This window comes from Salmo trutta, chromosome 28 (assembly GCF_901001165.1).
Source record: "Salmo trutta chromosome 28, fSalTru1.1, whole genome shotgun sequence".
Taxonomy (NCBI): domain Eukaryota; kingdom Metazoa; phylum Chordata; class Actinopteri; order Salmoniformes; family Salmonidae; genus Salmo; species Salmo trutta.
In genome coordinates, this window is record NC_042984.1 from 29,838,393 (window position 1) to 29,850,809 (window position 12,417).

Genomic DNA, 12,417 nt, shown 5'->3' on the forward strand with positions numbered 1-12,417 from the left:
TCATACCTTGTCCATAGACTGCTTACAGGGTAAGGAAACCAATGAGTAATTTTGTTATTTGGGTGAATTGACCCTTTAACGTCTGTGTATGTCCTTTTTACCTGACAGGGAAGTCGACCATGTCGTTGATCTTGTCCCTCCAGATGAAGCTGCGGAAGGAGAAGCGCTTGAGCTGGATGATGAGGACGTTGGGCAGACGCCACAGCAGCAGCTGCTTGGAGGCTTCCCTGTGCTGCTGGCACTTTGGACAGTACCTGAGAGAGAGAGAAAGAGGAGCGGGAGAGTTCCTGTTAGCTTTGTAATCCATCAAAACAATGGCGAAATCAGTAAGAGAACAATGCCGACGTTAACTGTGCATGTATACGTGTTAGTTCATCGCATTATGTGACTGTAGGGCTACATTTGATTGAGTATGTGTGCGTGTTAGTGTATGTTGAAGGCTATGTTGATATGTGTGTTGTTCCCACCATGCCTCCTCTGGTGCCAGCACCTCAGGCCTAGTGAAGAGGTTAAGGCACTGCTCCAGGGTGAAGTGTCCAGCCCTGGCCGTCTCACTGACCGACCCAGGGTCCTCCTTAAAGTCCAGCTCCTTGGACCGGACCAGCACATACTCCTTGAGACGCTCATTGTTCTTCCACACTAGTGCCAGGGTGGATTCGTCAGGGAGGTCCAGAACAGCCTCTTCTGGAGGGGGGAAAGACATGACAAACACTGAAAAATACATATTGGAAAAGGAATAATGTTGAATAAAACACAGATCAATGCACTTCTGCGTTGCCTTACATTAGGGGTAAAGGATGGGTATGGGATAGTGACCTATCAGACCCTTGTCTTACCCTTTTCCTCCAGTTTCTGCTCCTTGCTGTTGGAGTCGAGGATGGAGATGTAGAACTGAGAAGTATGGCTGGACGCAGATTCTGATGGTTGCTGGTAGCCTGCCACTGCAGCTAACCACACAAACAGTAGAAAATACAGTCATAAATCACCGAGTGACAGGATTAAACAAAGAAAGATATCTATGGTCAGGTGAAAAATCTCATGGAAAAAATGGAAGTAAAAAACTATATTAAATCGATAACTCAATGACAGACTATGCTTGCCTTTACCTTCTGGCCTGACAGCCTTCTCACAGGACGTCTCCTTCTCTCCCTGGAGGTCCTGGGAGCAGGAGGAGGGCTCAGAGAAGCCAGAGTCTGTGGTGCGGGTGGAGAGGGCGTCTGGGTCTCCGGCTGGGTGTGCTGAAGCCTGGGCTGTTTCTAATGGAGACTCAGGGACCAGAAAGGGGCTCTCCTGATCAGAGTCCCCCGCCCCACCGCCCCTTGCCTCATCCCCTGGCCCCACACCCTCAGGGGTCTCTGCTGGAGGGGGGAGGTCAGCCCGGCACTGGGTGCCCTCTGGGGACGTTCTGCCAGACTGGAAGGGAGGCTGGAACACGTTCACTGAATACCTACACAGAGACGGGGAAAGGGGTGTGAACATAGGAATCAGTGACAGTCCAACGATGACAAAAATCAGCACGTTGTATTGACTAGGGATGTGACAAATTTAAAAATGTTTTTAAAATGTTTAAACTGCTATTTTTGCATTATTTAACCATCTAGAGTCGACCTCCATGCCCCCGCTGAAATCTAAAGGAGCATAATAATAGAAAATGTCCTTCAAAATCTGGCTGATTAGCCTAGAGGTATGTTTTTGTATGGGCTCATCTGAAGAAGGTACCGCCAATCTACCAACCTCTGTCTGTAGTGTCTGAACAGTTCGGGCTACACACTAATATGACCCCTCTGTGGATATCTGAGACTAACGAACATGTCGGTTGTTTTGCTTTAGGACGCCCAAAGTCTCACAAAACTCGTCTGAAGGTAGCCCGGTACCACGGATTACAAAAGGGAAAACCAGCCACGTTGCGGACTCTGACGTCTTGCACCCGGACAAGTTAAACACATTCTTTGCCTGCTTTGATGAAAACAGTGCCACCGACGCGGCCCGCTCCCGAGGACTGTGGGCTGTCGTTCTCCGTGGCCGACTTGAGTAAGACGGCATCCCTAGCTGCGGAGTGTTTACGGACATATTCAATCTCTTCCTATCCCAGTCTGCTATCCCCACTTGCTTCAAAATGTCCACCATTGCTTTCTTGGGTACAGGAACAAAGGTAACTAAACGACTATCGCCCCGTAGTACTCACTTCTGTAATCATGAAGTGCTTTGAGAGGCAAGTTAAGGATGATATCACCTCTACCTTACCTGACTCCATAGACCCACTTCAATTTGCATACCGCCCAAAGACTATGCAATTGCCATCACACTGACCTATCCCATCTGGACAAGAGGAAGAGAATGCTGTTCATGGACTATAGCTCAGCATTCAACACCATACTACCCTCCAAGCTCATCATTAAGCTCAGGGCCCTGGGTCTGAACCCCGCCCTGTGCAAATGGGTCCTGGATTTCCTGACGGGGCGTCCCCAGGTGGTGAAGGTAGGAAACAACACCTCCACTTCGCTGATCCTCAACACAGGGGCCCCACAAGGGTGCGTGCTCAGCCTCCACCTGTACTCCCTGTTCACCCATGACTGCGTGGTCAAGCACGCCTCCAACTCAATCATCAAGTTTGCAGACGCCACAACAGTAGCAGGCCTGATTTCCAACAATGAAGAGACAGACTACAGGGAGGATGTGAGGGCCCTGGGAGTTTAGTGCCAGGAAAATAACCTCTCACTCAACAAAACAGCAGAGCACCCCCCAATCCACATAGATGGGACCGCAGTGGAAAAGGTGGAAAGCTTCCGTGGCGTACACATCCCTGACAATTTGAAATGGTCCACCCACACAGACAGTGTGGTGAAGGCGCAACAGCGCCTCTAACCTCAGAAGGCTGAAGAAATTCACCTTGGCCCCTAAGACCCTCACAAACTTATACAGATGCACCATTGAGAGCATCCTGTCGGCTGTATCACCACCTGGTACTGCAACTGCACTGCCCGCAACCACAAGGCTCTGTAGAGGGTGGTGCCTCTGCCCAACGCATCACCGGGGGCAAACTACCTGTAGCACCCGATGTCACAGGAAGGCAAAAAACATCATCAAGGACAACAACCACTCGAGTCATGGCCTTCTCACCCCACTATCATCCAGAAGGCGAGGTCAAAACAGGTGCATCAAAGCTGGGGCCAGGCGACTGAAAAACAGCTTTTATCTCAAGGCCATCAGAGTGCTAAATAGCCATCACTAGCGGGCTACCACCCAGTTACTCAACCCTGCACCTTTAAGGCTGTGTTTACTTGGGTTATCTTTGTGTAATATTTACATTTGTTTGACGATCTGAAACATTTAAGTGTGACAAATGTGCAAAAAAATAAGAACTCAAATACTTTTCCAAAGCACTGTATATACTTTGTGTGTGTATACACACACACACACACACACACACACACACACACAAAAGTTTGGACACATCTTCTCATTCAAGGGTTTTTCCTTATTTTTTCTACATTGTAGAATAATAGTGAAGACATCAAAACTATGAAATAACACATATGAATCATGTAGTGACCAAAAAAAAATTAAAAATTAAAATCAAAATTTTATATTTGAGATTCTTCACAGTAGCCACCCTTTGCACACTCTTGCCATTATCTTAACCAGCAAGGCTACCACAGCATTCTGCCATCCCATCTGGTTTGCGCTTAGTGGGACTATCATTTGTTTTTCAACAGGACAATGACCCAACACACCTCCAGGTTGTGTAAGGGCTATTAGACCAAGGAGGAGAGTGTTGAGTGCTGCATCAGATGACCTGGCCTCCACAATCACCCAACCTCAACCAAATTGAGATGGTTTGGGATGAGTTGGACTGCAGAGTGAAGGAAAAGAAGCCAACAAGTGCTCAGCATATGTGGGAACTCCTTCAAGACCGTTAGATCATTCCAAGTGAAGCTGGTAGAGAGAATGCCAAGAGTGTGCAAAGCTGTCACCAAGGCAAAGGGTGGCTACTTTGAAGAATCTCAAATATAAAATATATTTTGATTTGTTTAAGGCCAGGCACCACAGGCAAAAACTGTGATTTTGCTTCCATCTGTCAATTTTCAGATTGAAATATTTTTTCAACTTCCATAAATTGTACAAATAAATTGGCAATAATGTATAGAAATACTTTATTTGTATAATTTTCTTAACTCTGTCAACTACACCTACCTAATATGTCATTCTTGATAGCATGTTTCATGTAAAACTTTAACCACTTTTTAAAAATATTTTTTTTTAACTCCAACTCCATGTTGAATCATATCATTCAAAAGCTTGTTTAGCGGTGCATAGTGTTAGCTAGTCCATACATGGCTATATCCTTTGTTGACGTAATGCTTCGTGCTGAAAGATTAGTAATTTCTTGACATTAGGTCCTTGTGTAGTGTGATGTTGCACCTCCTACCCAAATTGTCCTTTGAATATTATTTATATGTATATATATGTACTTCCTGTACTGATTGGTTGGTTGTTAAGAAAAAAGGTTAAAAAAAGAATACAAAAAAAAAAATCCTGACATCAATTGGTTACTGTCATTTAAAGACCCTATCTGGCAACCTGATTGCTTCCCCCACGAAGAAGAATCAACGTAAAGAGAGACAAAATCTCGAAGAATATACCTACAGTATGTGAACAAAACTAGGCTCGCTCCGTTTGCCAATGTCAGAAAAGCAGCTAATGAAAGAAAAAAAATGTGCCTGATCCGCTGATTGAGGCAGTGGCAGTACAGGTAGAGGAGGAAAAGGGAAGTACCCGCAGCAACGCATTTAGACGCAAATGAGTTGAGATGAAGATGACAACTAGCAGCTAGCAGCGATCAACCAGACAGCTGACAGTCAACAGCGGCTACTTATTTGAGACTACACGTCTCAAATAAACCAACTTGTACATGATTTGATTTCCCCTAAGTGTCTAAACACTGGACTGAAAATCACCATAGACTTCACCAACCAGTGATTCTGTAATTCTGTCATGATAGAATGTGCAGACTGACGGTGATCGTGATACATTTAGGAGTGTTTACACTTCCTCCAGGCTGCAGGAGTGCTCCAGGGGAGATGTAGCATTTTATATAAATGTGAGGATGGTTCTTCTAGTCCTAGGGATTCCTTCCTTGCGTCTCAGCTCATATCAGAGATATGAGAGAAGAGTGACAGGTAAATAAAAAGGGAGAATGGCACATTGTCAGGTGACTTGCTGTGTATACATAATATTTATTTCCTTGCTCCAGCAAATGTATTCAAAGTTAATAAAACAGAGTGATAGGAAAACAAACTATACAATAAGACTGTCACATAGGCCTACAGTGTCATAGGGCTGTAGCCTAATGCAGGGATGCAAACTGGTGAGGGCCCAAAAAGGTGACCTTTGTTTTGCACTGAAACATGCAACAACAAAAAATCCCTGCTAGGGGGAAATGCAGGTTAACTAATGAAACAAAGAATATGATCTACATGATCAGTCTGTGTAAAATAGTGGTTAATGTCAACCTAACTCAAAGCTAAAAAATGTAAAGAAAGCAATCCAATATTTGTTGCCTAGACTTTACTGCAAATGACAAGTCTTGAGAAGAAGAAAAAAACAATACACTAATATTGCAGTTAGCCATGACAGCCTTGTGACCATAAATATTGCACTTGGGAAAAAAACATCTTAAAAGCATAAATTGTTTCATTCTAACAAGCATTCTATTTTTGCTCTATTATAGTGGCCACTATAGACAACGATCGAGTGCACAAGGGTACATGTGTGCAAAAATAACATTCACTGAGTTTAAAAAAATTGATAATCCCCCCCTCACACGTTAATGTCTAGGTCAACACAAAAACAATATATTTGGCCTACACTGCACATTATACACTTTCTGCCTGTGGACATCTGTTCTACAATGTGCCAGCAAAAGTGAGAAAGAGGGAAAGTGTGTGGTGTTCCTTTCACCTCTAGAGGCATCCAGCTTAAACTTCTTCAGGCTCCTTTTTTTCTCTCCACTTCCTGTCTGAATGACGTGTCCAAAGTAAACTGCCTGTTGCTCAGGCCCTGAAGCCAGGATATGCATATAATTGGAAAGAAAACACTTTGAAGTTTGCTAAAAAAATTTAAATAACGTAGGAGAATATAACAGACCAATAGAAAAACCAACCAGAATTTTTTTTTTTGGAGACCATCCTCTGAGAAATGCAAGAGTAAGGTCATATTGAAAATGAGCTCCCTGGATGCAAATCCTATGGATTCCACAGGGTGTTAGCAGTCCATGTTCAAGGTTTCAGGCTTGGAACTTCAAAAACGAATAAGAAATAGTAGTTTTACAGAAGGACAGTCTTGGAAATTCATGTTTGTGCACACCATTAAGAAATCACGCACCTGCTAAAAATCGGTTTCCTATTGAACATACTTTTTTCCGTAAGAAATATCATAGTTTGATTACATTTTAGGGTATCTGAGGAGTCAATAGAAACGTATTTTGACTTGTTGAAACAAAGTTTAGGGGTAGATTTCCGATTTCCTTTTGCATGTTGAACAAGTGGATTACTCAAATCGATGGTGCCAACTAAACAGACCTTTTGGGATATAAAGAAGGATTTTATCTAACAAAACGACAGTACATGTTATAGCTGGGACCCTTTGGATGACAAATCAGAGGAAGATAATTAAAAAGTGAATATTTAATCGTTATTTGTAAATGTATGAACCCTGTGCCGGTGGAAAAATATTTTGATGTGGGGCGCTGTCCTCAAACAATCGCATGGCATGTTTTCGCTGTAATAGCTACTGTAAATCGGACAGCGCAGTTAAATTAACAAGAATTTATGCTTTCAGCTGATATAAGACACTTATATGTACCTAAATGTTTAATATCCATAATTATTATGATTATTTATTTGAATTGCACACCCTCCAGTTTCACCGGAAGTTCTCCCGCTAGCGGGGCTCCTATCCCTAATTAAGCCAGGCCCAGCTACACTTTTTTTATTTAACCAGATAGGCAAGTTGAGAACAAGTTCTCATTTACAATTGCGACCTGGCCAAGATAAAGCAAAGCAGTTCGACACATACAACAACAGTTACACACATGGAGTATAACAAACATACAGTCAATAACACAGTAGAAAAATAAGTCTATATACACAATGTGAGCAAATGAGGTGAGATAAGAGAGGTAAAGGCAAAAAAAGGCCATGGTGGCAAAGTAAATACAATATAGCAAGTAAAACACTGGAATGGTAGATTTGCAGTGGAAGAAAGTGCAAGTAGAAATAGAAATAATAGGGTGCAAAGGAGCAAAATAAATAAATAAATAAATAAATGTAGGGGAAGAGGTAGTTGTTTGGGCTAAATTATAGATGGGCTATGTACAGGTGCAGTGATCTGTGAGCTGCTCTGACAGCTGGTGCTTAAAGCTAGTGAGGGAGATAAGTGTTTCCAGTTTCAGAGATTGTTGTAATTTGTTCCAGTCATTGGCAGCAGAGAACTGGAAGGAGAGGCGGCCGAAGGAGGAATTGGCTTTGGGGGTGACCAGAGAGATATACCTGCTGGAGCGCGTGCTACAGGTGGGTGCTGCTATGGTGACCAGTGAGCTGAGATAAGGGGGGACTTTATCTAGCAGGGTCTTGTGTACAGGTCGCAGTGGTGGGTAGTATATGGGGCTTTGGTGACAAAACGGATGGCACTGTGATAGACTGCATCCAATTTATTCAGTAGGGTATTGGAGGCTATTTTGTAAATGACATCGCCTAAGTCGAGGATCGGTAGGATGGTCAGTTTTACAAGGGTATGTTTGGCAGCATGAGTGAAGGATGATTTGTTGCGAAATAGGAAGCCAATTCTAGATTTAACTTTGGATTGAAGATGTTTGATGTGAGTCTGGAAGGAGAGCTTACAGTCTAAACAGACACCTAGGTATTTGTAGTTGTCTACATATTCTAAGTCAGAACCGTCCAGGGTAGTGATGCTGGACGGGCGGGCAGGTGCAGGCAGCGATCGGTTGATCCCTTGATCCACTTGTTTAACAAGCAACGTCTCATTTTCACCTAATTCTCTCATTCTGAAAAGTAACCAAATCAACCACATACTGTTAACAGATAGTGGTTAGTTCGTTAGCTAGTTAACATTTCACACAGATTGCCAGGGTCCAATAAGCAACTAATGCGTTATAACTTGAGGAACGGCAAGGAGTCATATACACCAGTTAATACTATAGAGAATTGGTTAGATTACTAATGTTAGCTAGCTGAAGTTACAACATCAGATGAGCTAACGTTAGCTGTCTGACTTCATTAGCAAGCTAATTTTCACACCATAAACTCAATTATTTGATCAGGTGAGTTGGCTAATGTTGCTTAACATGTATCTGGCTAGCTAACGGAGAATTCGATCCAGCTAGCAAGATACTTAACAATGCTAATACTTGTTCCACCACACTTTCTCCCTCACCTCAAACTTGCCAGATGTTTTTCGGTTACAGCTCATGAAGTACGCTTCATCACCTTCTCACCCCGGTCTCCGTGGTCAGGCTTCTCACCTAACGTTAACTCTTCGTTATCGTTCCGGTCGTCGCACTGCCTTTTCCCTCTATGCGGTCTTTCCACAGTGCGCGCTGATGCTGTAACTTGCAAATTGGTTGTCTCTTCTCTCTCCTGTCACTTGTTGCGCTGCATTCTGTTGTTAAGTTAACGATTGGCTGAGCTTTGGATACAGCCAGTACTGCTCAAAACGCTCATCACTCGTTAGCTTACAACCAAATCCACCCCCCAAACTTTTCTCATGGGATCTACACGAATCAGGTAGATCACATATTTTGGATTCAAAACGGCTTATTTCGCCGAAAGGTGACTAGTTTGCATCCCTACTAATGTGATTAGTGAGAAATTAGCTTTACATAACATAAATACATGCTGATATGATAATATTTAGTCCTGCAGTTATGTCTAATGTCGACAGACATGAGTACTTTCCCCCCCACCTTAGTTGCAGAGATTCAGAGATGGCTACAGTCAATGGAGAGTGCCGCAAAGATAATTAGAAGAGCATACACAGATATAGACCCAGACAGGCGGCAGGTAGCCTAGTGGTTAGAGCATTGGGCCAGTAACCGAAAGGTTGCTAGATCAAATCCCCGAGCTGTCGTTCTGCCCCTGCACAAGGCAGTTAACCCACTGTTCCTAGGCGTCATTGTAAATAAGAATTTGTTCTTAACTGACTTGCCTGGTTAAATAAAAAAATAAAAGTAAAAAAATAGCGGAGATGCTGAAGGAGGATGAGGATGCCATCATAGACATTAATGCATCCTTCGATGGCACAAGAGAAGATTCACTTCCAACTATGGGATAGGTGTGTACATTGGTGCTGGTACCAGTGAGCCACAGAAAACAGTGAATATCCACCCTGTCACAAAAACCTTCCCGTATCCATCCATTTTTTAATAAATGTTGCACAGAAAATGGTACCTGTATATCATAGGATGTCAAATCATAATGTCCTCGAAAGAATGTAGCACGGAGGAACCCAGAATGTAAATGAATGTCTGAACTCTGTAATATGGTCACGATACCCCAAAACTGTCTTTGTGGGCAAAACCCGCATTGACAGAGCAGCCAGTATGGCAGTAGCTACGTTCAATGAGGGAGCCACTGAATGACAGCCCTTTGGTGACACTGGAGCAATCAGAGAGGAGTTGAGAGCCGATGCTGCTTCAATGGCGTGTGCCAAGCGTAGGCACAGGACTCAGTCAAGAAAGTAAAGCGACACCAGCAACAACTCATTGGGCCTTACATATGGGGCAGGCATAGCTAATTAATGTTCTGCACATTTCAACAGCCATACAAAATCCTTGTATGTGACAAATTGAGCAAAGTGACTGCCAGGTCGCCATTGCAAATGAGAACTTGTTCTCAACTAGCCTACCTGGTTAAATAAAGGTGGGGGAAAAAATTACAAATATATTTTTTTGCCCAAAACTGCATATTTGCCCAACAGACCAGTATTCAAAGCATATGCTCTATCGCTTCAAACAAATGTATTAAACGTGCCAATGTATTTGTAAAAGGTATATTTGTTGTTTGTCAGTTTAGAAGTGATCTATGAATAAGAGTTTAATTAAATGTAACATTTATGTAAAGTACATTTTAATTGTATTAGCCTATCTTTATTGGCCATTTTCTCAAAATAACATGTTCCCGGTACACAAATAAATTTCAGTCTTCAAAGGACGTACATTCCCATTATTCCACACACAGGTTCTTAGGTCTTATAGGCAGACTGAGGCCTTTTTCTAATATATTGTTTCGTTCTGATTTTAAGTTGTCATTTTATGTGTAAATATATGCAAAATATGCATCCGTCATACATGAAGTGTTTTTTAAATAATTCCATGAAATGACAATATTTTGATAAGACAATGGTCAGGCTTTCACAGATCAGTTTATCACAAAAGCATTCTGCCTTGAAGCAATGTGTTAAAAACTGATTCTCGTAATATGCAAATTAGCGCATATTTAAGAGAGGTTCTCTCATTTGCATAAAATTTGTAATACAATAATATATTGTATTTATGTATACTTTCAACTGGTAAAGATTCAGTCTGATGAGTGTAAAGAAAAAAAAATCCCTATTAGCCTGTGGTGCCTGGCCTTAACACTTTTTTGGTTACTACATGATTGCAGGTGTGTTATTTCATAGTTTTGATGTCTTCACTATTATTCTACAATGGATTGTCATACAGAACTTCACTGCTGTCGCTTCCCTGTCTAACTCTCTGCCATTCTTCCAACTCAACAACAATGACATGCAGAGCGCTTTCTATCCCTGGCAACTGTTAACAACGATGACGTGTGGATCGCTTTCTATTCCTGGCAATATTAACAACGATGACGTGCTTTCTATCCCTGGTAACTCATTTGAAAGATGCATATCTTCTCCTAACGTACAGCATTGTTGTGTTAGGTATTTGTTATGATGTACATATGATAATAATCGGACCTGTTAATGGTATTTTTGCGATAACTGCACTGATTTTAATTTTGTAAAAAACATATCCGTTTTAGGTTAAGAATTTTCTCTCTCAACTTTAACGACCTCAAATTCATTTAAACGTCAGACCCCTAGTAGTGGCATCTATATTTGATTTTATAAAGAGCAGCATTCATATCATCCATCGATTGCGGAGATCCAAGTGGTACCTTGAGTATCCTTCCAGCAGCTGGGACAGACGGACGTAGGTGAGTCTGGACTCAGGGACACTGACCAGGAAAGGAAGCCCCACATTCTCCATGTTGGGGTGACACAGACCCTTGTGGTTGGACCAGTGATTTTTCTGACAAGCCCTGAAACATGAAAAAAAAAATTGGGGTGTTTTTCACAAGTTAGGAATCATTTAGGAGACAAAGGGAAATAGTTGTGAAATAGTTATCCTGTGTCATTGTGTTATTATTGGTAGAGAAACTCAATTGCCTCGCGACATTAGTGCCAGCTGACATTTAGTGTGTTGACTCACTGGTTGCAGTAGCCCACGCGGTAGCAGCGGGTGCAGCGCTTCAGCTTCTCCTCCTCTGAGACGGGAGGCTTCAGGCAGGCAGCACACTTCGAGATGGGGATACTGGGGACCTGAGGCCTCTGGAGGGGGGACAGACACACAGATGTGACTTAAACACAGATACAAGGAACTTCTGTTATAGCTCCGTATGGCTTAAAATAGAAAGGCTAGGGAATTGAAGCTGCCGTTTACCTGCTGGACTCTGAGCACCACCACCCTCTCCTTGGCCAGCTCTTTAGACAGCACCTCGAAGCAGAAGAGCATGTCTGAGGAGGAGACCGTGTCCAGGGAGTGAGAGGGGAGGAAAATCCTGTGGAAGCGACTCTTCACCACCTCTGCCAGTCTCAGGTTCTCTGCCTTGATCCTCACACTCCGAGAGATTGACTCCAGGACCTCGGCTGTGCTCGAGTTCTCTTTACTCACACTCACCAGGAACTGACACACACAAGGTACGAGAATCAGAGTAAATAGAGAATAATCAAATTAATCTGTAAAATAAAATAAACTGAAACCGTCTGAACAAAACCAACATCTCATCTTACCTTGATGGGTTTCTTGTGAGGCTCTTTAGCAAAGTAGAACACGGTGAGGACCTTCTGCTTCTGGGGCAGGGGCACGGGCAGGTAGAGGAAGGGGTCAAAGGTTATGGAAACCTTGAGAGAGTGAGAGGAGAAAGACATCTGACCTTTACAAAACATACAGGTCAGAACAGTGGCACTGTGAATCAGATTACTGAGTTTTAGTGCTCCCTATCGCACCACTGAAGAAATAAGTTAGTTCCACTCTGCCACACAGCCAGCAAGCCATCCACACAGTAAATACTTCTGATGGGTCCATTTCCTCTATTATTAAATCAAGTTTTCCTG

The 12,417-nt window shown here is 42.8% G+C and overlaps 1 protein-coding gene across 10 annotated transcripts in view; it reads right to left on the reverse strand.

Moving 5' to 3' along the window:
- The window catches only part of usp19 (ubiquitin specific peptidase 19), a 37,706-nt gene that overhangs the window by 7,745 nt on the left and 17,544 nt on the right, over positions 1–12,417 (reverse strand). For 7 of the 10 annotated variants that reach the window (XM_029719544.1, XM_029719538.1, XM_029719543.1 and 4 more), the window contains exons 15-22: positions 12,094–12,204; positions 11,744–11,986; positions 11,513–11,631; positions 11,199–11,342; positions 1,101–1,447; positions 837–947; positions 468–684; positions 102–254 (exon numbers count right to left, since the gene is read on the reverse strand). In XM_029719544.1, the coding sequence (XP_029575404.1) occupies positions 102–254; positions 468–684; positions 837–947; positions 1,101–1,447; positions 11,199–11,342; positions 11,513–11,631; positions 11,744–11,986; positions 12,094–12,204 (1,445 nt within the window). The remainder of the gene's footprint in view (positions 1–101; positions 255–467; positions 685–836; positions 948–1,100; positions 1,448–11,198; positions 11,343–11,512; positions 11,632–11,743; positions 11,987–12,093; positions 12,205–12,417) is intronic. The other 3 variants (XM_029719545.1, XM_029719539.1, XM_029719542.1) reach the window with 1 other exon arrangement.